The 26150-nt window shown below is 49.2% G+C and overlaps 1 protein-coding gene across 4 annotated transcripts in view; it reads left to right on the forward strand.

The window, feature by feature from the left end:
- The window catches only part of rreb1a (ras responsive element binding protein 1a), a 55419-nt gene extending 33149 nt beyond the window's left edge, over positions 1-22270 (forward strand). For 2 of the 4 annotated variants that reach the window (XM_037079119.1, XM_037079121.1), the window contains 17 exons: positions 392-484; positions 565-790; positions 908-977; positions 1456-1545; positions 1669-1832; positions 8035-8170; positions 8299-8447; positions 9895-10084; positions 10162-10431; positions 10537-11008; positions 11110-12835; positions 13436-13815; positions 14438-14599; positions 14977-15132; positions 15242-15369; positions 16166-16898; positions 17053-22270. In XM_037079119.1, the coding sequence (XP_036935014.1) occupies positions 392-484; positions 565-790; positions 908-977; positions 1456-1545; positions 1669-1832; positions 8035-8170; positions 8299-8447; positions 9895-10084; positions 10162-10431; positions 10537-11008; positions 11110-12835; positions 13436-13815; positions 14438-14599; positions 14977-15132; positions 15242-15369; positions 16166-16898; positions 17053-17714 (5807 nt within the window). In that variant the 3' untranslated portion in view covers positions 17715-22270. The remainder of the gene's footprint in view (positions 1-391; positions 485-564; positions 791-907; positions 978-1455; positions 1546-1668; positions 1833-8034; positions 8171-8298; positions 8448-9894; positions 10085-10161; positions 10432-10536; positions 11009-11109; positions 12836-13435; positions 13816-14437; positions 14600-14976; positions 15133-15241; positions 15370-16165; positions 16899-17052) is intronic. The other 2 variants (XR_005071466.1, XM_037079120.1) reach the window with 2 other exon arrangements.
- Positions 22271-26150: the final 3880 nt, after the last annotated feature.

The following is a 26150-nucleotide window of genomic DNA, read 5'->3' on the forward strand; positions in this document are numbered from 1 at the left end:
AAAATACGGAGTTATAGTCTTTAAAATGTGCGGAGAATGCAGAAATACGAAGTAAACAAACTGTTTCCTGTCTGCTGTATTCTGTATTCTTATAAACATCTGGAGCATTAAAACCTCTGAGTGTTGTGAACAGTCCTGTGGAACCAGAAACTGTTTTTATGAGCAGACCGGGATGTTAACGGTGCTGTTCTTAGTCAGCCGTCACACACCAGCCTCCACTCAGAAATCTGCCCTTTTAACGCGCCCTCACTTGACATGTAAAAGCACGGTGACATTAAAGACCTTCAGGGTTTTAGTGCCGTTTGCAGCAGTGCTAAATATGCTTTTCTCTGTGAATCTTCTGCAGGTCGAAGTTTCTGATCGTCATTTTTAATGTTTGTGTTTATTTCAGCCGTCATGGAAAACTCCAGCGAGGAGCAGCGAGAAGACGTAAAGACAGAGGAGGCGGAGCTAACGGAGGAGAAGACACACAATAACCTCAAAGGTGAGTACAGAACTCCATCTAGAATATCATCGATTTTAGACAGAGAGTGTCGTAGTGACATCGGTGATTTCATGACGCAGCGATCAACGGAGTGATGGAGAAGGACGCAGGCGGAGGAGAGAAGCTACAGAACGGAGACCGAGGAGGAGGAGGAGGAATGATGGGAGCAGAGGGAGGAGGAGATCTGTCCTCCATCAACGCCATGATGTCAGCAGTGATGTCAGCAGCAGGGACCATCAATGGCGGAGAAGGAGAAGGAGGGAGTGGAGTCACCTCAGCCAACTCCTCCGCCGGACACTCCCCGAGGTGACGACCCGAGTCCTCGTCTGGTTTTAAATAAAGTTCCTTCACTTTGAAGTTCGTCAGATTGTTCGTACTGAAACATCAACGTGTGTAAACTGACTTCTTCTTCTCTTCTTCAAGCCCCTCCCCCAGCAAGTCGCTCACGGCAGCCATGAGAGCGCCGCCCGGCCGCAGCGCACGACGCACCCAGGTACACACACACACACACACACACACACACACACACACACACACACCCTTGTCTCCTCTCCTCTCGTCCCTGTTGCCTCGTCACTGTGGTACATTCTCTCCTCTCTCCCATCATGCACTGCAGCATTCCATGTCACGTCATGACTTCCTGTGGCTGAAACAGGAAACAGGAAGTGTTGCTTCCCTGGCTCTGTGTGTGTGTGTGTGTGTGTGTGTGTGTGTGTGTGTGTGTGTGTGTGTGTGTGTGTGTGTGTGTGTGTGTGTGTGTGTGTGGAGTTGCTGCTTTGTATAAAAACTTCAGGATTTTATGACGAGAATATAATCTGGTGTGAGGAGGATCGTTCACCTCCAGGCGTCTCATTATTCCTGATAACCAACACGTCGTCAGCCATTATCACCTGTATTAACACTGACTTTAATGGATCCTGTGACTCCTCTCACCTGTGACCTGAATGTGTGTGTGTGTGTGTGTGTTGCAGGACACCAAAGACGACAGCTCAGCTTTTATCTGTCCGCTGTGTGACAAGAACTGTCAGACACAACACGGGCTTACCATGCACATCAGACAGGTACACACTGACCGTCCTGCAGAGAGACACGGGACGTTTCCTACAGTTTGAGGCTTAAAGAGAAGATTACAGTTGGAGTAAGTCAGTGTGTGTGTCTGTGTGTGCATGTCGTCCTCTCTGCAGCACAACGCCGACACCGGAGCGACGGATCACTCCTGCAGCATCTGTGGGAAGTGCCTGAGCTCGGCCTCGTCGCTCGACAGACACATGCTGGTCCACAGCGGAGAGAGACCCTACAAGTGTAACATCTGTGGACAGACCTTCACCACCAACGGCAACATGCACCGGTACACACACTCACACTCACACACACACACACACACACACACACACACACACACACACTTCCTCTTGTTTGTGACGTAAACAACGACTCACAGGAAGTTAATTTGCTCAGACAGAACGATTCACTGCAGTGCAAAGTAAGGATTATAAAAACAGATCTGTGTGTCCCTACTGAACACACACACACACACACACACACACACACACACACACACACACACACACACACACACACTTACTCAGGACCAGTCTGGGTTTGTGCTCCCATCATGGTTGACTGGGGACCGGGTTAAACGCCAACTTCCTCTGCCTGAGGTTACATGGTGTTTGTGTGTGTGCGTGTGTGTGTGTGTGTGTGTGTGTGTGTGTTGGGGGGTTTACACAGGAAGTGGGAAGACGACTTCAAATCATCCATCTCCATCACACACACACACACAGAACAACGCCCAGTCATTTATCAGCAAAGTCCCGCCTCCACCATCAGACTCAATAGTGTCTGCGGTTTCCTCTCCTCATCTCCTCTCTTCGTCTCCTCTCCTCGCCTCCTCTCCTCGTCTCCTCTCCCCTCCCTGTATTGTCCATCCCTAATTTTTAGGTGTACTGCTCTTTTAAGTCATGTTTTTGCCGTCTCGTGTCTTGTTGAAGCTGAAGACGTGTTGTTTCTCCGCTCGGTCTTCACCGGCAGGAAACACGACATCTCGCTGCCAAACAGCCGAGAAAACCTGCGAGCACAGAAACACATCAGAGTGGAAACTGATGAGAGTTTCAGTGACATCCAGCAGATTTGTGTCTGCCGGCCTACAGTCATTCCTCTCTGCCCACTCCTCCTCATACCAGCACCATGACTGACACAACACAACTTTGTCCCAGTCAAACATTAACAGCCGCATTTTCCATTAAAACCCGACAAACGAAGCGTTTCACTGCGATGAGTCTTCCACTCTGAGTCCACTGACGTCCATCAGAAAGCTCCTGAAACAAGATCACGGCGTCAGTATGAGGCAAAACAGGAATGAAAGCAAATGAACTGAGTGTATAAAAGTAGATGTGATTTGTTGTTATGGAGCTAAACCTGTTTCTTTAAACTGAAACAAACCAGAAGCTGTTTGAGGTGAAACGCTCGTCGTGTTTCATCCTCAGATACAGTTCAAGTTAAACATTTGAATAATTTGACTCTTTGTTTACTGTTTGTTGATTCCTTGTGGTTGTGTGACCCGATGACTCTTCTTGTAGCTCTGTTTTGGTCTCCACCGCCTCCTGAGGGCTGTTAAATGTTCACCAGCTTGTCTCTGACTGAACCAGAACCGTAAAGTTCTGTCAGGCCTGTAAACATCGAGCTCAAAGAGTTGACACAGACGTGTTCTGGACAGGAAACGGCTTCAGTAAACTTGTTGTTGTGTTCTGGTTCCTTCACACCACGGCAGCTTCTCGGGCCTGAAGACGGTGACATCACAGACCCGCCTCTCTCACGTACTGCTGAGTTTATTAGCGCTAACTTCATCGTCCGTCCAGACAACATTATTGAGGGTCTTTGCCTTCATGTTTGTTTGTTCTCTCCGCCCTGTAGCAGAAAGGGTTACACCCCTAACTGAAGGCCTGGCACACACAGCATCTGATCGTCTTCAAATCGATTTGAGCTTGTTTGACAAACAAGGAAATGAACTTTTCCATTCTTGTCGAGGATGTAGTCGTGTAAACGTGGCCAGATAAGAACCGCCGCGGCTTCACATCCTGATGTCACCGCCGCAGAAAGCCGGCGTTCTGGTTTAGTGAGTCTCAAACTGAACTCACGCTGAGCGAACAGCACGCTGAGCTGGATGCTGATTTCCGTCAACACACCCTGGAAACGGCTGCGTCATTTTCTGAGAATCCTGCGAGTCTTATTAAAACAAACCAAAAATAAAACTGTGAACAGGATGACACAAAAACACAGCAGTTTTTTTTTATTTAGCACTGATTTACAATGCAAAGCAGAGAGGAGGAGGAAGAGAGGGAGGAAAAGCTGAGCTCCACATGTGGAGCTGCTCGCTCTGCTCGGCCTGATCTCACACACCGCTGTAGGAAAATAAAGAGGAGGCCTGTTTGGATGGAGAGTGGAAACAAGAGGAGGGAGGAGGGAGGAGGGAGGAATCCATTTTGCAGCGGAGCATCCTTTGAAATGTGAAACGTGAGAGTTTCCTACTCAACCGTCTTCAGAGAGGAAGACGGAGGGAGGGAGGAACAAAGGAGAGGAGCGATGGGAGGCGATGCAGAAGGAGGGAAAACAGAGGAGCGGAATGTGTCCTTCCTCCCTCAGGAGAGAAATTCAGAGAAAAAGAAGGAAAAGTTCTGATGCAGGACGACAACAGGAGACTCAAATATATAACAACAAACAAAAGCAGGAGAGTTTAGCAGCAGAGGAATGTGAAAATAGCTTCTTTCATCCGACCATCAACTTTATTCAAAGTGTAGAAATGTAATATTCCTGTTGAAGCTCGACTGGAGGAAGAAACGAGCTGCGAGTCTGTTTGTGTCAAAATTTACATGCTGCATTTCCTGAATTTGTTTTTTAACCAAACACAGACGGACGTGAGCTTTTACTGTGTTCACTCCCAACATGCATCCTGTGAGTAACAGCAGTGACGCTCACGTCAGAGCCTAAAAACATTAACATCAGCTAATATTATCTGACAAAGATTCATTCGACTGCAGCAGAACTTTTTATCATGTTAAAGATAAACTGGTCAGATTTTCTGATGGACAAATTATTCAATTATGATCATCTCCTGAATTACTGCAGACGTTGTTGTGTGAACATCAGACGAGAGAGAACGACACAAACATCTTTAAAGTCCTCTCATGTCTGATAGAAAAAACATCTGCTGGAATGAAACTTTTGAAACATTTAACTGGATGAAGTCGTCGATTTTAAGAATTAATTCACTTACTGGATTCATTTCTTAATGATTTTGTGTAGTAGAAATTAAGTAGTTTGGAGCAAACTGTTACCTGCAAAGTTAATTTCTCTTCATTCACAAGTTATCAGTACAATAATCAATACTACTATTGATAATCTCTTTAATACCAAGTTTCTATCAGGTTTGAGTTGAATGTAAAGTATAAAGATGGACGTCTGACTGAGTTTAAACAAACATCCTGCAGCTGAAACATTAAACTCTCCTGATCATCACCTCAGAAAAACTTTTCCGCGGGACAGAACTGAGACAGAACTGAGACAGAACTGAGACAGAACCGAGACAGAACCGAGACAGAACCCCACAGAAGAGGAGAAGCACAGATGGAGAGCAGCAGCATCACACGAGTCGTCCTCTCTCGGCCCTCTGTCGCTCTGTTGTGAGGCCGTTGGGCCTGGTTGCCATGGCGAGGCATCCCATTAGCCTATTATGGGCTGGCAGCGGTGTGCTGAGCTGTGATTGGCTCTCGGAGGCTGCTGCGCGGTTGAGCCGAGCAAAGAGGAAGAGAAGAAGAGAGAAGCTCAGAAAGTTCAGTTCATCCTTCTGCCTCAATTCTTCCTCACTCCCTCGCTCACCTCCTTCCTTCCTTCCTTCCTCCCTTGTGTCCTACATGTGCAGCTCCTCCTCCCCTCCCTCCTCTTCGTCCCTCCGTCTCCTTCCTCTCCTCCTGACGGGAGAAGTGAAGTGTTTGTCGTTTGACTCACAGGCTGATACATGTGTCAGAGCCGTCTGGGCCGAGCACTCGCCGACCCAACAGCGCCCCCGTGGTGATGTAGAGGAACTGCAGGTGGAGACGGGTGGGGGAGGAGGAGGAGGAGGAGGAGGAAGAGGAGGAGGAAGAGGAGGAGGAGGAAGAGGAGGAGGAAGAGGAGGAGGAGGAGGAGGTGGAGGAAGAGGAGGAGGAGGAGGAAGAGGAGGAGGAGGAGGTGGAGGAAGAGGAGGAGGAAGAGGAGGAGGAGGAAGAGGAGGAGGAGGAAGAGGAGGAGGAGGAGGAGGAGGAGGAAGAGGAGGAGGAGGAAGAGGAGGAGGAGGAAGAGGAGGAGGAAGAGGAGGAGGAGGAAGAGGAGGAGGAGGAGGAGGTGGAGGAAGAGGAGGAGGAGGTGGAGGAAGAGGAGGAAGAGGAGGAGGAGGAGGTGGAGGAAGAGGAGGAGGAAGAGGAGGAGGAGGAAGAGGAGGAGGAGGAAGAGGAGGAGGAGGAGGGTGTAACACCAGTACATCATGTTACTGTTACTGTCGCACTACTGGCTGCAGCAGTTTGAGTTCTGGTTCTGGTTCCGTCTGCAGTAAACTTGGGTTCAGGTTTATTTCCAAAGTGTACTTTATGTAGTAAGCTCAGTTCACGGTGTAGAACCAGAACCTGGTACTGTCAGAACTTCTACTGATACTGAGTGTGTAAATGTGATGAACTGAAGTGTTTTGGTCTAAATTTATCGTGTGTGTGTGTGTGTGTGTGTGTGTGTGTGTGTGTGTGTGTGTGTGCAGCTGTTCACAACTCACACACACACGCACACACACGCACACACACACACACACACCAGGCTTGTGTGTCTGCTGACTCTGCGTGTTTCCTGCCCCCTGATTGGTCGGTTCTGGGGTCACAGTACACTTTGGGCCAAGAAGACTTTGCTCTCTCGTTGTCCCGCCTCCTCTGTTTCCCTTCATCGACCTGATTGGTTAATAAACAGCTTCCTGTCAGCTGGTCCCAGGTCTGCTGACTGGACCTCTCTGTCAGGACCTCTTATGGGCGTCCAGCCTGCTGCCTGTTGGGTCCTATTAATAGATGATATCATTCTATCCCACCTCGTCCTCTCCTGCTCTCCCCTCATCCTCTATCGTGTCCTATCCTTCCTTTACTGTCGTCTCCTTATCTCCTCTCCTCTTGCTGCCTCTCTCCTTTTTCATCTCCACCTCCACTGTGCTCACATCCTCTCCTTTCCTTGTTTCCTTTCCCTCACTTCCTTTCCTTCCTTGCTCTTCTCTCCTTTCATTGTTTCTCCTCCTTGTCCCATTTCTCCTTTTCTTATTTCCTTTCCTCTTTCCCTCTCCTCTCTCCTTTCTTGTCTTCCTCTTGTTGTCAATTCCTTTAGTTCCTTTTTTGTCTCCCTCTTCTCCTTTCCTTTCCTTCCCTCGTCTTATCCCCTCTCCTTTCTCATTTCATTGGTTCCTCTCCTCATCTCTTCTCCTTTTCTACCATCCTTTCCTTTCTCCTTCTTTCATTTCCTTCCTTGTCTCCTCTCCCACTGTCCTCACATCCTCTCTCTTCCTCTCTTCTTCACTCCCTTTCCCTCCCTCCTCTTGCCTCTATCCTTCACTCTTCCTCCTTTACCCAGTTCCTTTCCTTATTTCCTTTCCTCCTCTCCTCTCTCCTTTCCTTTCTCACCCTTCTTTTCATTTCCTTTACTTATTTTTCCTTTCGTCCTCTCCTCTTTACTTTGAACTTCTGTAAACTGACACCGTCGCTACCGCTACATGCTAGCTGTGTGACCTTTATACACACACACACACTCTAACAGCCCGCACACTTTCTCACGCTTCTAGTAACACTTGAACTAAAACACACACTCACAAACTCTCGATCAACACGTTCACAAGTATGAAGCATACACACACACACACACACACACACACACACACACACACAGCTCTAAATCAACCAACAACATCTGACCTTTGAGGAGACGCAGCTGAAGGAGAAACTGGAGGAGGAAGAAGAAAGATGAGATCCATCCTCCTCCACCTCCTCGTCCTGTTCTCGTCCTCCTGCATGAAACCAATAATCAGCTGATCAATCAAGTTGTATTTGAGTCTGAGCTGGTGGATGATGATGATTGAACACTGAGGTTTAAATCATCTTTTTTAAAACAACTGAAGTGAAACAGGGTCTAACTCAGTCTCAGAATAAAAACTTTATCTGGTCATCTTCGTCTGAAGTGACGCTGAACTCACCGCAGAGTGACGGTTCGATGTGACAGTTCGATGTGACGGTTCGATGTGACAGTTCGATGTGACGGTTCGATGTGACGGTTCGATGTGACGGTTCGATGTGACGGTTCGATGTGACGGTTCGATGTGACGGTTCGATGTGACAGTTCGATGTGACGGTTCGATGTGACGGTTCGATGTGACGGTTCGATGTGACAGTTCGATGTGACGGTTCGATGTGACGGTTCGATGTGACGGTTCGATTTGACGGTTCGATTTGACAGTTAATGTTTTGATGCTCACCTGTGAGTTTCCGTCTCTCCATCAGACACATGAAGATCCATGAGAAGGACCCGGCCAGCGGCCTGCTCCCCGTCAGCCCGCCCTCACCCACCAAACGCCGCCGTCCGTCCGTCAAGAGGCGGCAGGAGGAGGAGAACGGAGAGGAGCCGCCTTCCAAGAAGGTACGAACACTTTACGCTTGGTGTTCTTTTGCTGATGAAACTGTAGAGGTGGTGGTGTGTTAGTGTGTGTGTGTGTGTGTGTTAATGTGTGTGTGTGTGTTGATGTGTGTGTGTGTGTGTGTGTTCAGGTGGGGGAGGACGCGGCGTCGGAGGAGTCGGCGGCGGCGCTTCGTGGGGCGGAGGAGGAGCTGCTGCCCTGTCCAATCTGCTTCAAGACCTGCAACTCCAGACTGGAGCTGGACGCACACATGGACGCTCACCCGGACACGGCTCTGAGGTACACACACAAACACCGAGGCACACAAACTGAGTCATGTGCTTAGTTACGTTACATCACCGGCAATAAAACATGTTGGCTACTTTCAATAAGTACATTTGGCTGATACATGAAGTATTTCTGATTAATTCTGGATTTTACTTCAGAGATCTGAGTCCCTCCTCCACCACTGGTGATGTAATTGTGCTAAGCTAAGCTAACATGCAGCTAGCTGATGTAAGAGTGGCATCAATCTTCTGAAGAGAGAAGAAAACAAATACTCCCAAAATATCCAAACTAGTTATTTAGCGTTCAAGACTGATCAAAGTTTAAATTTCAGCCAGCGAGGAGAGGATGAAAGGATGGGAGGAAGAGGAGGAGAAGAGGGAGGGACAGATGGATGATGAGAATAAGAGAGGGAGGAAGCTAAGAAGTTACTGGAGAGACAGAGAGAAACTGAAGGAGGAGGAGCGATGGATGAAAAAATGAGATGAAACTGAAGGACATAAAGACAAAGAAAAGAAAGAGATGGAGAGGAAGAGTGCAGCAGGCGGCGCTGAGCTCGTTATGGAGGAAGGCGAGAATATTTAGCTGTAAATCCTCACTAATCATCCTGTAAGAGGATCGACTGAACCAGGAGGAGGAGGAAGGATGGAGGGAGGAGGAAGGATGGAGGGAGGAGGAAGGATGGAGGGAGGGAGCCATATTGATACAGCTTTATTTGTTATCATAATTACATTAGCTGCAGATATGTAAATATAAGGCCCATCTGTGTCTGAGGCTGCAGGGTTGCATTGTGGGAAACGTAGGCAGAAGTTTTTGAAAATGTGTGGAGGAAAGAAGATATTTAAGGTTCTGCTGCAGAGATTTAAATCCTTTTTACTCGTTCATCCTAAAACCGTGAAGTCAGTTCCTGTTGTAGCTCTGCAAGTCTGTGGTGAATTTTAAAAACACCTTCGGTTGCTAACAAGTGTCTAAATCAGACTACAGAAGTTGTCGGGGACATTAAACGTCCTCACAGCGAACACGAGGCTTTGGCAGAGGTATGCGCTCTACTGACTGTTATAACTAAAGCCATGAACACACACAGGGACGGTTTAACAAGTGCTGGTCCACATATGGTCCACTGTGTTTCCCTCTGCTGCCCCCCAAAAATCCTCTGACAATGTGTCTGAAGGGATTACACACAGCTTACACACACACACGCACACACACACACACACACACACACACACTCTGAGGATGTGATAAGAGTGTGTGACTGTGGCAGACACTGAGCAGCTGTCCTCTCAGCACTTAACAAGAGCAGGAGCAGCACAGCCACCAGGGGTTATCTCACACGCACACACACACACACACACACACACACACACACACACACACACTCTTCTTCTTCTTCTTCTTCTTCTTCTTCTTCTTCTTCTTCACTTTGTAAGTGTTGACGTCAGCTCCCTCGTTGTGTTTGCAGGTGTGATCTCTGCTGCCTGTCTTTTCGAACCCATCGTGGTTTGTTGCGTCACAACGCCGGCGTTCACAAGCTCCTCCCCCAGGACCCCAGCGGCCGCCCCTTCATCCAGAACAACCCCTCCATCCCCACCGGCTTCAATGACCTGGCCTTCATCGACTTCTCCTGCAAGAAGTTTGCTCACATCGCACAGGTACGGATGCAGGACGGCGGCTCTGATGATGGTCAGACGTGAGGGTCAGTGTTTAACCGGCTCTTCTGTCCTCGCAGGTCTGGTGTGAGACGAACCTTCGCCGCTGCATCAGTAAGTTCCACCGGTTCGTCTGTGATTGCTGTGACAAGGCGTTCCCGCTGCGCTCAGCCCTGGAACTGCATAAAACCATCTCCCACCCCGCCAAAACTGACACAGAGGACCTGGAGGCGGAGGAGGAGGGTGGAGCTGCAGAGAGCAGTGCTGAGAGCAGCCGTCAGGAGGACGAGGTCGCTCCGTCGGAGCAGGCCAGCTTCTTGGAAGGTCTCGGCCTCCAGCACATTTCTACGGTAAGCTTTGGAAATACGAGGTTTAAAAACCAGAGTGAGGATGGAAGATAAGAGGTGTGTTTCTGTAGTGCCATCCTGTAAACGGATGCCGTCTTTGTCTCTCAGGTGAAGTCTGGTCCCACAGACGATGAGATCCATCAGGCCCACCTGGACAGCATCAAGGTGATCCACGTGGAGCCGCCGTGCTCCAGCCTTCCCCAGGAGCCGGCCTCGGCCTACCTGTCTGGAGGTCTGGGCCTGACTTTGGGGCTGGGTGTTGGCGGTCTGGCAGCCCTCAGCATCCCCCTGCTGGAGGGCTCTGGCTCCGCCTCCGCCCTGCAGGGCCTCTCGCAGCGGGACGCCCTCAGCCTGCTCTCCCTGCAGCCCTTCCAGACCAGCTTCCTCCTGCAGCCTGACGGGAGCGCTGCAACAGGTAGTGCCGCTGCGTCGGGGGTCAAACCCGGAGAAGCAGGTGGAGCCGGGATCATGGAGCTGGCCGACATCCAGCAGATTCTCAAAGTGGCGAGTGCAGCTCCGAATCAGATGGGGCTGACCCTCCCGTCTCTGGCCAAAGCTCCGGGATTCGCTGGAGGTCAAGGTAGTCCAGTTATAATCAGTCCACTTTTAAAGACGCTAAAAGATTTGGAGTCATAGTTTTGACATTTCGTGCTGCTCACCGACTGTTTGTTCATCCTCCAGGTCAAGTCCAGGGTCAGAAGGCGATGCCACCACTGAAGCCCAAACCTCCCCTCACCCCTCGCTCCAGCCTCACAGCGACGACTCCTCCCCCCCTCCAGAGCTCCCAGCAGGCGTCACTGGGCTGCATCAGCCCCAGCCTGCCTCCACCAACCCCGACTCTCTTCAAAACCCCCTCCTCATCCTCCTCTTCCTCCTCCTCAGCTGGGAATGGAGGGCAGCTGGATGCAGAGTGTATGGGTGATGCTCACACGCCTTTGTCTGATTCCCCACCGGCCGCCACCACAGCAGTGCACGATGAGGCGGGGCTTAGTGGGAGAAAGCCGGGAACCAAAGGGGGAAACAACGCCGGCTCGGCTAAAGGCTCGTTCCCATGTCGATTCTGCGACCAGGTCTTCGCCTTCTCTGGCGTCCTGCAGGCTCACATGCGCTTCCACCTCGGCATCCTTCCGCATCAGTGCAACATCTGCGATTATGTAGCTCCGGACAAAGCCACGCTGATCCGACACCTGCGGACGCACAGCGGCGAGCGACCGTACGTCTGCCGGGTCTGTCATTATCCTTTCACTGTCAAGGCCAACTGTGAGCGCCACCTCAGGAAGAAACACGCCAAGACCTCCAGGAAGGACATCGAGAAAAACATCAAGTACGTCACCTCCAACACGGCGAACATCGCCACGGCAATCACTGCATCAGCCACCACCCAAGACACGGAGACGGGCTGCGCCGGAGCTGAGACAACGTGCCGGTTCTGCGGCGAGGACCTGAAGACATATCGTGCGCTGCAGATCCACCTGCGCACTCACAACGGCTGCCAGAGGAAGCCATTTGAGTGCCGACGATGCGGCGCCGCCTTCCTGGCCAAACGCAACTGCATCCACCACCTGCTCAAGCAGCACCCGGAGGTCCAGGAGAGGGAGATTGAAGACCACATCGCCACGCTCCTGCCGGCCACCGTGCCCGTCGCTACCGCCGCCTCAGGTCGAGCTGCTGCGGTCACTCCGATGGCGCTGAACGGTGTCAGCCAGCCTCCGATTCAGACGCTCCAGGCAGTGAAAGTGGAGGAGCTGGCCAATATGACGTACCCTACAGAACTGGACCAGCCTCTGGACTTCTCCGCTAAGGGTCGAGGATCCCTCAGCCAGTCTGGGTCTCCTGGAGTCAAACTGGAGAGCGTCTCCCCGAGCTTCGACTGCTCCATGCTGGACCAGCCCATCGATCTGTCCATCCCCAGCAAGAGGCAGAAGAGGGAGGCAGCGAGCGCTGGAGAGAAGAGGGAGATCAAGACGGAGCAGAGCGGCAGCAGCATCGTGGAGCAGCAGCACGCTCTGTCTTTGTCCAAGGAGGAGAAGACGGCTGCCGTCCTGCCTCCTCTACACCCTCACCCCCAGCTGGGCTGCTACCAGCTCCCCCCTGGATCCACCCCTCCCCCCGCCTCCCTCAACAACTCTACACGAGCCCAGCGCCTCAAACCCCTGCTCCCCAAACCGACCTCCTCCACCAGCACCTCCTCGCCTTCCACTGCCCTCAAGGAGCTCCCTCCTCTGGCCTCCATCGCACAGATCATCAGCTCTGTCTCCGGAGCTCCAGACCTGCTGAAGAGAGAGTCTGCGACGCTGGAGGGTAAAACGCAGCCGGCGTCCTCTCAGGTGGACTCGGCTGCAGACGGGCCGGGAACCTCCACCGTCCTGGAGACGCAAAGTGACGACACGCCTGAAGGATCCTCCAGGTACGAGACAGACACTGAATACAGCTGATGGATCGATTTAATGAGGAAACACACTAATTGTTCTGACTCTGATATCTGTAACGTGAAACAATCAACAAATAAGAATCAATGAATAATTCAGTTGTTTGAGTTTCTTGTTTTTCACAGTTTTGTTCAGTTTGTTGGGAAACCGAGAAGCATTTTTTAATAGTTTACCACATTTTATTGTCTAAATCATCCAACAGCTCATAAAAAAAGACTGACAATGAATTCAATAGTCATGCTTTTAATTGTTATTTCCCTTTTTGCTAATTGATCCGTTAAATACATCAAACATCTAATTCACTGAATCAGAAATTGATGAGAACAACAATTTACTCATTTTAACTCTGGACATCAAATCTTCTGGGTTTAAAAGAAACTTTATTTGTAATAGTATAATGTAGTAGTAATAGTGTAATGAAAAGAAAGACTATTATCAGTGTTTATATAAAATAAACAGCAGAAGGAAGTTAAACGTTACAGCCGGAGGACTCAGGTAGTGAGATCAGCTTCTACCACCAGATGGCGCCAGAGTTAAACCAGTAAACTGTTGCTGAGCTGTTCGTCTCTTCTGTCCAGCAGGAAGCGGTCCAGGAAGAAGCCGGCCGGCCTGGCGATGAAGGAGAAGTCCGTCGTGAGCGGTGGAGGCATCGACCTTGAATCCAGTGGGGAGTTCGCCAGCGTGGAGAAGATGTTGGCGACCACCGACGCCAACAAGTTCAGCACCTACCTGCAGACGGGAGCTGCAGACCTGGGAGGGAAGAGAGACGTGGACGGAGCAGGAGCAGGGGAGGAGAAGGAGGGAGGAGCCAAGGAGGACGTGAAGGCGTCGGTCGGGCCGCAGTCCAAAGGAAAGAAGAACGCTTACTCCAACTCTGTCCAGAAGATGACCTGCCCCTTCTGCCCCCGAGTGTTCCCCTGGGCCAGCTCTCTGCAGAGACACATGCTGACACACACCGGTACTGCGCACACGCCCACGCACACGCACACCCACACCCACGCACGCACGCACACACGCACACACGCCCACGCACGCACGCACACACGCACACACGCACACCAGGTCCAGGACTTGTTGTTTATATTGCAGAACTTTATACAGAACTAAATTGTCCTTTGGTTTATTTTCTCACTGGTTGTTTTGACACAAAGATTTTTTATCAGTTCCAAATATCAGTTTTCAGTCTCTTTGATTCCTGATAATTGTATCAATATCGGTGAAGTTAAATTATTTAGTGCATTAATATTTCAGATAAGCAGATTTGAGCCTGAATCTGAGTTTTGCGCATCAGAACTTTTATCTCTCTTCTCCCATTAATCATGTGACGACCCCTCTGATTTATCTGGCGACCCTTTGGAGGAGCCAGATAAATAAGAAGGGTCTGCTAAACCCTTTTAACTAAACTCATCTAACTGTCTATAAAGTCCTTCAGTGTGTCTGCAGCTGCAGCAGCACCGACAGAACCATCACAGAACTTTTCTTTGTGATGATGAACTTCCTCCACCTCTGTAGCTCCCTCTGCCCGGAAAATATAGTTCATGAATCAGAAAATTAAAAGAATAAATGTTGTCTGTCTTCAGGCCAAAAGCCGTTCCCCTGCCCCAAGTGCGACGCCTTTTTCTCCACCAAATCCAACTGTGAGCGCCACCTGCTGAGGAAACACGGCGTGACCCAACGGACGCTGCGACGCAACGGCGCCCTCGTCAAAAAAGACGCGGACGACGGATCGCATGAGAGCGCAGGTTAGAAACTAAAACCGCCTCAACTTTTTCAAATTTATTGCTGAAGAAGGACAAAGATGTGAAAGTAACTTTAGTCTTATGAATCTTTTCTCTCAGTGAACTTTTGATTCGCAGCGATGTTCAAATTAAAATAATTAAATGAGGCTGAAACAGTAAAACGGAACTGAAGGTTCATTAATCACAATTTTTATAATATTGCAAAAACTTCAAAATAAGTCAAAATAAAATTCTCACGTGACAAAAAAAAGACAAAAACGTTTTTTCTTAGTTACCAACCTGGAAGAAAGACTCCTGGTGATCATCTCACCTGGAGACCATCGATCTGTGTATTGATTGTGTTCATTGTATTGACTGTGCTGGCTGTGTCGTCCCTACAGAGAGTCAGTCAGAGACGGAGCAGGTCACAACAGAAGCACAAGACCTCAGCGCCTCATCAGACTCAGGCTCCGCCCCAATAGATGATAAACCCGCCCCCACAGAACAACAAGAGGAGGAGCCAACAACATCAAGCCCCACCCACAATCCAAGCCACGGTGAGTCGACTACAACTTCGTCTCTTCCATCTCATTACAGAACCGTTGCTGTGTTGTTATCCGTGCTCAGTCTGCTGATGGTGTTGACGGATGTTGGTTTGTGCTGCAGGTTGGAGTCCAGCTGCCGGCGCTGAAGAGCAGCAGGACACAGAAACCTCGGAGCAGCCGGACCAGCAGGGGGCGCCAGAGACCAGCACAGCACAGGACAAACCGCCTCCACAGAGCAACGGCAGCAAGGTAACATGAGCCTCCTGTCAGAGTTCACCTGCAGCATCACACCTGCAGCATCACACCTGCATCTGCACACCTGTAGCAGCATCACACCTGTAGCAGCATCACACCTGCAGCAGCATCACACCTGCAGCAGCATCACACCTGCAGCAGCATCACACCTGCAGCATCACACCTGCAGCAGCATCACACCTGTAGCAGCATCACACCTGCAGCAGCATCACACCTGCAGCATCACACCTGTAGCAGCATCACACCTGTAGCAGCATCACACCTGCAGCATCACACCTGTAGCAGCATCACACCTGCAGCATCACACCTGTAGCAGCATCACACCTGCAGCAGCATCACACCTGTAGCAGCATCACACCTGCAGCAGCATCACACCTGCAGCAGCATCACACCTGCAGCAGCATCACACCTGCAGCAGCATCACACCTGCAGTTTCACTGGCTGACGTTTCACAAACAAAGAGACAGTCTTTAGATTTATAGAAGAAATTAAAAGTCTGAATTTTAACATTTATAGTATTAATGAGGTCATAATACAAACTGTTCTCAGAACAGTGTGTGAGGCTGGCCAGGTGGCGGGGTCCGCCACATGTAAACACAGTAACACAGTGTAAGTTGTGTTTTTGTCCTTTAAGGTCAGTTTGTTTGTTCAGTTTGTTTCAGCCAGTGCAGCTCTGTCTCTTCGCTTTAACATTTCTACATACTGCTCCTTTAAAGGACGTCACTCCACAGGTATTGATCTCTTCATCCGTCCCGTCCGATCAATAATCTGTCTGTTGGTCCGTCTGCAGGTGGAGAGCGCCGACGATGACGACTGCCACAGCAACAAGAGTCTGGACCTGAACTTCGGCAAGAAGCTGATCGACTTCAAGCTGTCGACGACCTCCAGCTCCGCTCAGGAAGATCAGCCATCCCAACCTGCATCCGCCTCCTCGTCCTCCTCCACCTCCCCCTCCTCCACATCCTCTACCTCCGCTCCCCACGTCGCAACAGAGAGCCAAGAGAAGGAGAGGAGCACCGCCTCCTCCTCCTCCTCCTCCTCCTCCTCCTCCAGCAGCCCCGTGGTGAAGCAGCAGCCGGACTACAAACACGTGTGCCGGGTCTGTAAGAAGAGCTTCCGCTACGCCACCACGCTGGCTCGCCATGAGAGGGCGCACCTCTCCGAGGAGACGCCGCCCCCAGTGCCGGCAGAGGAGAACCCGCCGGTGAATGAGGAGGCGACAGAGAGCAGCAGCACCAAACGTACAGAGGAGGAGAAAGAGGAGGAGCAGGGGAAGGAGGCAGAGATGGAGATGGAGGAGGAGGACGGAGGAGCGAGGGGAGGTGAGAGTGATGGAGAGAGCGGCGGGGAGGAGGAGGAAGAGAAAGAGGAGAGGAGCGACGAGGAGGCGTCAGAACCAAAGAGTTTAGAGGGAGGAGAGGTGTCAGGAAGACGAGTCGACAAGAGGAAGAAGATCTGTAACGTCTGCGGCAAAAGATTCTGGTCTCTGCAGGACCTGACCCGACACATGCGGTCCCACACAGGTACCGTCCATCCTCCTGTAGATCGTTTTCTATGAAAGCTTTTATTTGAAGGTTTTACATTACTTATGTCACATTTACTGACCTCTCTAATGATGTGTGATCTGTCGTCTGAATGCTTCCTGTCCTCGTGCTGATCTCACCTGTGTCCCTGCAGGTGAGCGGCCCTACCAGTGTCAGACCTGCGAGAGGACCTTCACCCTGAAGCACAGCCTGGTCCGGCACCAGAGGATCCACCTGAAGCCCCGAGGAGCCGACGGAGGCTCGGCTGGGAACGACGACGTCAGCGAGGACGGAGACTCCTGCACCCCGACCCCGACCTCCACCTGCCCGCCCTCGGAGAACGAGAGTGAGTGCGGCAGCGGCACGGCGGGGACCAAGGAGCTGGAGGAGGAGGATGTGAAGGAGGAGGGCGAGGAGGGCGACGGAGAGGAATCAGCCACGTTGGAGGAAGAACCACCTGTGAGCCAGGCTGATTCAGAACCGCTGGCCACCGCCGCCTCCGCAGACCCGGACGCTGAGGAAAAAACTGAACTCTCTGCGACGACACAACAGCTTCCTGTTGACACGACTCCCAGCCAACAAGCTACTGACACAAAGACAACTACTGGTGACGACTCCTCAGCCGCCGACCAATCCACACCTGAATCAAACATCTCCAAAGACCCCTCCTCCTCATCCTCCGGCGCTGCGCCAGAGGAGTCCGCGGCAGCCGCCCCCGCCGAGGGCTTCATCCAGGGGCTGCTGGAGATCCACGCCAAGCCCCCTCTGGAGCACCTCCTGCCCAACGGAGAGCCTCCTCTGGTGGGGGCGGACTGAGGGGGACATCGGCCCCTCCGTCACCACGGTGCCATAAGATGGGACGACACCATTGATGATGATGCAAAAACCAGCCCGGAAAACTTTTTTGATAGAAAGACGAAAGCCTCGTTTTCTTGAAGTGCCTTACTACTAGTCCTACTTCTAAGAGATGTTTTTTGCTATATCTTTATCTGCATTATTACGGAGGATGGATCTAATTTTTATAGCTTTTTATGGTGACAATGATTTGCATTACTATTTTTTTGTGCGGGGAATCTATATTTCAGCAATAAAGAATAAAATTATGATTTATTATTGTTCTAGATTCTGTTTGAGAATTGATGATCAACTTGAGAGACGAAGGCTGCGACGGACGTCTGCGTTAATTCTTCTGTATTTAAATCACAGCAGACTGAACGACCCAGTTTTAACATTTGAACCAGCTCTGGATGTGAGAGCAGAACCGGGCCGAGTGATGAACTGGACTTTTGGTTTTTGTCCACCAGCCGCAGCAGCTTTCTAAAACTCACCAGACTTGGTCGTTGAAACATTCTTGAAATGGAACCCGGAGGCGACGTCTGGTGGACTGGAAGCGGCTGCTCGTCGCTCGCTGTGTGACAAAGGAAGCTTCTTTTTGTTGTAACTGGAAACACAGAAAGTTCGGCGCCTCGTCGTCCTTTCCACTCGCTTCCGCACCGTCTGTCTCTCTGCTGGCTCACAAAACACACAAACATTCACAAACTTTTTCAGAGTCGCACCGGATGTCTGTGTGAGGGAGGAGCCGTGAAGGCGACATAGTGTCGATCAGTTTGTGTTCTCCGTGTCTTTCTTAAACCCATCACACTATCGATCCCTCTCTCCCTGAAAGCCACCCTGTGAGTTGGTCTGTGTGTTAATAATTTCTCATTCATAATCATTCTCAGTTGATTCCATGTGTGTACAGAGAAGTGAACATGTGGCTCGTGATGCTCGAGTATTTTCTGTTTAGTTTTTCTGTGTGTGTGCGATTATCAGTGACATGTTGGTGTAGGGAGGGGAATTCTTGTGTTAACTAGATTTTTTTTTTTCTTTTTTATAACTGAACAAATCAATTTTCTTTGTTGGTGTGTGAATGTGACTCCCACCTGTCTCTCATCAGCCCCCTAGTGTTCATGTAGGGTTCATTACAGTGCCTCCAGCGTGCTAAGGTAGGCTACATGGCCGCCAACACGTGACCCGGGTTCAGTTTACCTCAACTTCTGCTTTTTAACTGCAACCATTAAAAGAACAGATGAGCAGCTCTGTAGGCGAACCTTTAAATCCTATGTCTTCCTCAAAAGGGCTAGCAGGGCTAATTCTTTGCTAGCCTACTTTGAACTGTGGGCCCAAACAGAGCTAACCATAGCGATCTCCATATCAACAACAGTGTAAAGTACAGGTAGCGTTTGCTAAGTCAGGCCTGGTTTGCGTTAATACTGTGCTTAGGCTTAGGCTCTATCTTCACCCCAGGTAATTTAAGGGCTGATAATAGCTAGCTGCAGTTATTAGCCTGCATTGGCTAAACAGATATCAGCTACAGGTTTGAACACAAGCTAGCAAAGGGCTAACGGATGAGACCAAACAAGATAATGTAGCTAGCAATGCCTTAATGTGGTTCATTTCTCAGTTAGCCCCGGTTAGCTCAACAGATTAGCTCGGAACTAGACTGGTATTGTCAGTTAGCTCAAGGTAGAGCTAACCATTAGCCTAAAGTTTGCTCAGTGGGCACAGCGATATCAACCACATGGTAAAAAGACATGCTAACTAGAGCTAACTAACCATACCAGGCAAGCTAATTCAGCCCACACATTGCACACTGTAGTTGGTTAACAGCATTTCTAGCTGACGGCAGGTCTCCTTCCAGTATTATCTCAGTATCGTGAGTTGGTTGTTTCTGTCTTAGCACATGCTAACAGAAGACAAACAGAGAAGCTAATAAACTCTGTGTTGATGTATCATCGCTGACGTTGGACACCTGAAGACACGTGGTTATGAATTTGGCGAGACAATCACTCGAAATGGAAAAACTGATATTTTTTAAAACTAAAGCCTGCAGCTGAATCTCAGTGTGGTTTCCAGAGAGAGCTAGATGAGGATGAAGGGGACGGACGGATGGATGGATGGATGTGTAGGCTGGCGTGTGGGAGTGTGAGTGAACTAGATTAGCCTGCTGCACACACAAACACAAGTTAAAGGGCTGTTCCGCTCCTCGCACCAACCTAACCGGACATTCCCAGCAGAAGATGACGGTGTGAACGTGGCGCCAGAGAGGACAGGCAGTGTGCATGTGTGGTTCTTGTTTCGTGTGAAGATGAACATAGCAAATCTTTCTTCTTGTACATTTTTTTTTTGTTTTTTATATATATATATATATATATATATATATATATATATATAAATATAAATTAATATCTCAAGCAACCTCATAATCAAAACAAATCGAACCTCAGCGGCTCATAACGGAACTGTAAGGCAACGGTGGTCAGTCAGTGAGTCGGTCGAAAAGGCAAGAAATGCAGAACAACCGCAGCTGGACTGACTGTCTGACTGGACGCTGCTGTGAACTGGCACTAACAACTTCCAAAACTACTACTTCTACTACTAGTACTACTACAGTGGAATATCGCAACACAATCAAGAGAGAAAGAGAGCGAGAGAGTTTCTCAGCCGTCATCTCAGACTGCAGATCGCGCTGACGTCTAGAGGAAGCACAGAAGTGGATGACTGAGTGTGGAGGTCGAATCTCGTAAAGTCAATAAAAGACAAGTTTGTTAACGTGCAGCGTGTCGACTGAGCTGCTGTGTCAGCAGAGCGTCTGATGCTTCAACACTTCCTGTGGTTAAAATGTTGTGCAGAATCAGAACCTGATGTGTAGATGTCGGGTGTTGTCGGTCAGCAGCTCGGTTGTTAACAGAGTAGATTGACACAGAGTTTATTACAGACTGACTGCCAAAAGAAAATTCTGACATCATTACATTTAGGAAATTCTGACTTTAATATCGAAGTGATGGTTCTGTTTCTCAGAATGACGTCTTCAGTCAGAACCTCGTCTTCTCTGTCACGCTGACCTCTGCTGGTGGAAACATGCTGCTGCAGAACAGCCGGCTCACAAATCACAAACTCACAATTCTGTCAGAGCACAAAGAGAATTTCTCTAAAACATGTGGAGACTCTCTTCCTCTCTCTCTCTCATCTGTTTTATGTTTGTTAGCTCTCTGTGCGTCCCTCTCCCTGTGTGTGTGTGTGTGTGTGTGCACGGCCATATGAATACTGGACTTCCATTCGAATGCACATGGACTGTTTTTAAAATGTATTTATTGGAGCCCAGGTGTGTGTGAGTGTGTGTGTGTGTGTGTGTGTGTGTGTGTTTCTACGATGACTTGAGAAGAAGCCATGTATTAAAAATATCACATTTATGCTGCAGAACTGTTTTGAGGAACTGATGGTTTTGTGTTGTGGACTCACCGGCTTGCCGTCGGGCGCCGCGCCGCGAATCAGACGAGCAATAAGAATCCTCTGAATCCAAAAAGCTTTATGTAGATCTCCTGTACACGAGTGGAGAACAGACGATCCGAGTGTCCCGGTTCTGTTGTTCTGTTGTTAGTTTGGCTGAGAAATGATTTGTGTTGTTTATTTTTCTCTCTGACATTTAATGAGTATAAAACTGTGAAAATCCATGTGTTCAGTTAAAGGGTGAGTTTAGCTTAGCTGTTTATTTTGTTTCTGCATGTTAATCTAATTTGTTCAATTATGGATGATTTCTCCTTTCTCCATCTCTTCTGACGCTACACACACACACACACACACACACACACACACACACACACACACACACACACACACACACACACACTTAAATAAATATAAATATTAAATATATATATATAATCTCGCTCTCAGGGTCTTTCACAAATCCATTACTCGAAATGCTTCATGTTCTTATTTCCTGAGTTGCAAGTTGTTCTTTCCGAGTCCTGATTATTTTACCTTTTTTTTTTTTTTAAAGTATTGATTCAGAACTGTCAATCACTACATTGAGCACTTGACTGTGAACTCGTCATCACCTGACAGACGAGAGGTGTCGTTGGATTCTGGTGTTCTGAAGCCAGAATATTGTGTTCCGCTCCGTTCTCTCCTTCTCGGTCCTGGTTCAAGTCCCCATCTCTGTTTCCTGTCTCTGGTTTAACCCTCGTGTCACTTCCTGTCCTGGTCAGAGGTCAAAGGGAACACACACACACACACACACACACACACACACACACACACACACACACACAGATGCTGGACCTCAATCAGAAGCATTAACAAACAATCATGTGGAAACTTTTATGATTTTCTGTGGATGTTTCCATCTTGCCTTCATCCCCTCGCCTGTCTTCCTGCTCTTCCTCCTCTTCCTCCTCCTCTTCGTCCTCTCTTCCTCTTCCTTCTCCTCCTCTTCCTCTTCCTCCTCCTGCTGTTAGCAAGACATGACAGTGTTTCACAAAGTCAAGAGATGTAAACCTGTTCTGTATTCAACCCAATAAGAAAAAGCAATAAAGATTATATCAAGGAAAGGTGTGTGAATCAAATGCTGTCCGTGCTTCTGTCTTTCTTTACGCTGCTGTGAGAACGTCAGAACCAGGAGAAACGTTCTTGTGGTTCGGTTCTGGCTGTGAAGCTTCACGGAGACTCGGTCCAGCTCGAGCTCACTGTGTTAAGAACCCACCAGTTCTGATCTGGGCTCAGGTACTGTGTTTCAGTGAAACACTTGTTCTTCTTTTAACACATTCACATGTATGTATGTATGTAACAGTGCAGTGGTCAGATCAGTGTGTTAAATATAAACATGTGACACGTTAACAAGCCTCCAGAAATAAGATGCACACCTTCAACAGACAACATTAAAGTCCCTCCTACATTAAAGCCTCTCTGATATTGACCCAACATGACAACACTGACAGCAGCATGTGAATCACTTCAAACCTTTTGTTGGTGAACTGAAAAATACTTTTTTAATGCTGTAATAATAGTTATAATAATAAACTTTCGTGATAAAGCTTCGACAGTCAAGCAAAAGCAGGAAACTGACAGTGACAAACATGAGGAGGTTAAAACAAGAAGGCAGAACAGAAAAACACAAAAAGACAAAATGAGTCATCACAATTTAAAGACATAAAAGTGATAAAACAGACAAAAGGAAGAAAGAGAAGAAAAAATGCAACAATAGAAATCAGAGAAGGAAGACAGAATTTCAAAGGAGCTCTGAAGTCCAATCCCTCCCATCTGAGAGAGCTGGACCTGGACAACAACAAGCTGCAGTATTCAGGAGTGAAGCTGCTGTGTGATTTTCTACCGAGTCCAAACTGTAGATTGGAGACTGATGTCAGTTGACTTTGTTGCTGTTGTATTGTTGAATTGACATTCGAGTTTTCATTCATACGTTACTTATGTTTATACAGTTATGAATCTCCTTTGGTTCATATGTTCATGTTTTGTTTTTTTGTTTTTTTGGAGCTGAGTTGAAACAAGCTGCAGGATTCAGGAGTGAAGCTGCTGTGTGATCTGATGGTGAGTCCAGACTGTAGACTGGAGACTCTGAGGTCGGTAGAGGGTCGGAGTCAGTTCATGCTGGTTTCAGCAGTATTGTACTAAACACATCCATCCATCTATCCATCCATTTTCGTCTGCTTATCCAGGGCTGGGTCGCGGGGGCAGCTGCCTGAGCAGGGCACCCAGACTTACCTCTCCCCAGACACTTCCTCCAGCTCTTCTGGGAGGATCCCAAGGCGTTCCCAGGCCAGCTGAGTGGCATAGTCACTCCAGCGTGTCCTGGGTCTTCCTCGGGGTCTCCTCCCAGCAGGACATGCCAGGAACTCCTCCTGAGGGAGGCGTCCCGGAGGCGTCGGAAACAGATGCCCGAGCCACCTCAGCTGGCTCCTCTCGATGTGGAGGAGCAGCGGCTCTACTCCGAGCTCCTCCCGGGTGACAGAGCTCCTCACCCTATCTCTAAGGGAGCACCCCGCCACCCTGCAGAGGAAACTCATTTCAGCCGCTTGTATCCGGGATCTTATTCTTTCAGTCATGACCCAAAGTTCATGGTTGGGCAAACTCCCATTAACCCTCGAGGGTTAAGAGCTGAGAGGGTATAGAGCTGATCCAGTGTTCCGGTGGTCCAGAAGAAAACCACATTGTTCCTCCTGGATCCGAGGTTCGACTATCGGGCGAATTCTCCTCTCCAGTACCCTGGAATAGACTTTCCCAGGGAGGCTGAGGAGTGTGATCCCCCAATAGTTGGAACACACCCTCCGGTCCCCCTTTTTGAATAGGGGGACCACCACCCCGGTCTGCCAGTCCAGAGTCACTGTTCCCGACTGCCATGCAATGTTGCAGAGACGTGTCAACCAAGACAGCTCTACAACATCCAGAGACTTGAGGTACTCAGGGTGGATCACGTCTACCCCCGGTGCCTTGCCACTGAGGAGCTTCTGGACTACCTCCATGACTTCGGCTTGAGTGATGAATGAGTCAACCTCTGAGTCCCCAGCCTCTGCTTCCTCTATGGAAGGCATGTCAGTGGGATTAAGGAGATCCTTGAAGTATTCCCTCCACCGCCCGACAGTGTCCCCAGTTTAGGTCAACAGCTCCCCACCTCCGCTGTAAACAGTGTTGGTGGAGGACTGCTCCCCCCTCCCGAGGCGCAGGATGGTTTGCCCAGCCCCTCTCTTCACCTGAGTGTCCAAGACATACGGCCTGAGGTCAGATGACACCACCACAAAGTCGTTCATTGACCTCCGGCCTGGGGTGTCCTGGTGCCACGTGCACATATGGACACCCTTATGCTTGAACATGGTGTTCGTTATGGACAAACTGTGACTAGCACAGAAGGTAACACTGTTGCTGCCCATGTGAGCGTTGCAATCCCCCAGTAGAACGACGGAGTCCCCGGTTGGAGCACTCTCCAGTACCCCTCCCAGGGGCTCCAAGAAGACCAGGTATTCTACACTGCTGTTCGGCCCATAAGCCAAGACAACAGTGAGAGACCTATCCCCGATCCGAAGGCGCAGGGAAACGACCCTCTCGTTCACTGGGGTAAACTCAAACACATGGCGGCTGAGCTGAGGAGCTATAAGCAAGCCCACACCAGCTCGCCACCTCTCACTGCGGGATGCAACCCTCCTGCAAGTGGTGAGCTCACTGGAGGGCGGGCCCACATCGCTCCTTCGGGCTGCACCTGGCTGGGTTCCCTTGGGCAATAACCCAGCTACCAGGCGCTCGCCTGCTCGCCCCAACCCCAGGACTGGCTCCGGGGAGGGGCCCCGTGACACCAATCAGGGCGACATAAGCGTCCTCAATATTCTGTCTGTCATTAAGGGCTTTTGAAGGGATCTTAGTTTGACCTGTCACCTAGGACCTGTTTGCCTTGGGAGACCCTACCGGGGGCATTAAGCTCCAGACAACATAGCTCCTAGGATCATTCAGGTGCTCAAACCCCTCCACCACGATGAGGTGCCGATTCAAGGAGGAGGTACTAAACACAGTACTGTACTAAACACAGTATCAAAGTAAAGATCCCGTATTTCCTGCTTTCCTCAGTGAAGTTGTGAGAGGAGAACAGTCGGCCAATCAAATGAGCCAGAAGCTTGTTTTGATCGTGTGTTTGAGTTGATGTGAAGACGACTGTTGTTGTTGTGTTCATGTCTACAGGAAATAAAGCTGATCACAGCTGACAGCATCACAGGATGTATAGAGACAGTGTCCTCATTCATCAAACTGTCAGAGCATCAAATCTGATCTCAAAGTGTTTGTTCTCTCATTTCAACACTGAAGAACTCATCAGTTCATTTTTGTCACAGCTCTCAGATCAGTCTGACTGAAGGCTCTTATTTCAGAGAACCATCATTACTTTTAGTAACCACGTGGTCTGGATACAGACCAGAACCTCTGCTGAAGTCCAGAAACAGCAGCTGATGATACTGTTCAATGTAGGACCTGTAGGACTGTTATATTTATATCTGCCCATGTGTCATTTGATTTGTTCAAATATTTTATAACAGACTCTATATTTACATATTTGTCATGTAATATTTCCAAAGTTGATTTCCGAAGTAGATATTTAAATGTGAGTGAGACTCTGGTTTTTAACAGCAGTAAATCATCATTAATACAGAGTTACATACAGACTTTATATGACCTTTATTACTGACTGAATGAAAACAGATTTTCCACTTTATCAGCCGTTTCTAATCATCTTCATGAGCAACAACACAAACCTCTGACAACAACATGAACAGTCTCAATAAACACAGAAGCTTTCTTCAGCTGCTTTGTGCTCTTCAGTTATCAAGTACATCAACTCAGCTTTTTAATTTGACGTTGTGTAGAAATCCCTTGAAACATTTCCAGCTGGTTGCAGCGGTCGACGCACCATCATCCTGCTTTCTTTGTTGTGCGTTT

This window comes from Acanthopagrus latus, chromosome 19 (genome assembly GCF_904848185.1).
Source record: "Acanthopagrus latus isolate v.2019 chromosome 19, fAcaLat1.1, whole genome shotgun sequence".
Classification (NCBI taxonomy): Eukaryota; Metazoa; Chordata; class Actinopteri; order Spariformes; family Sparidae; genus Acanthopagrus; species Acanthopagrus latus.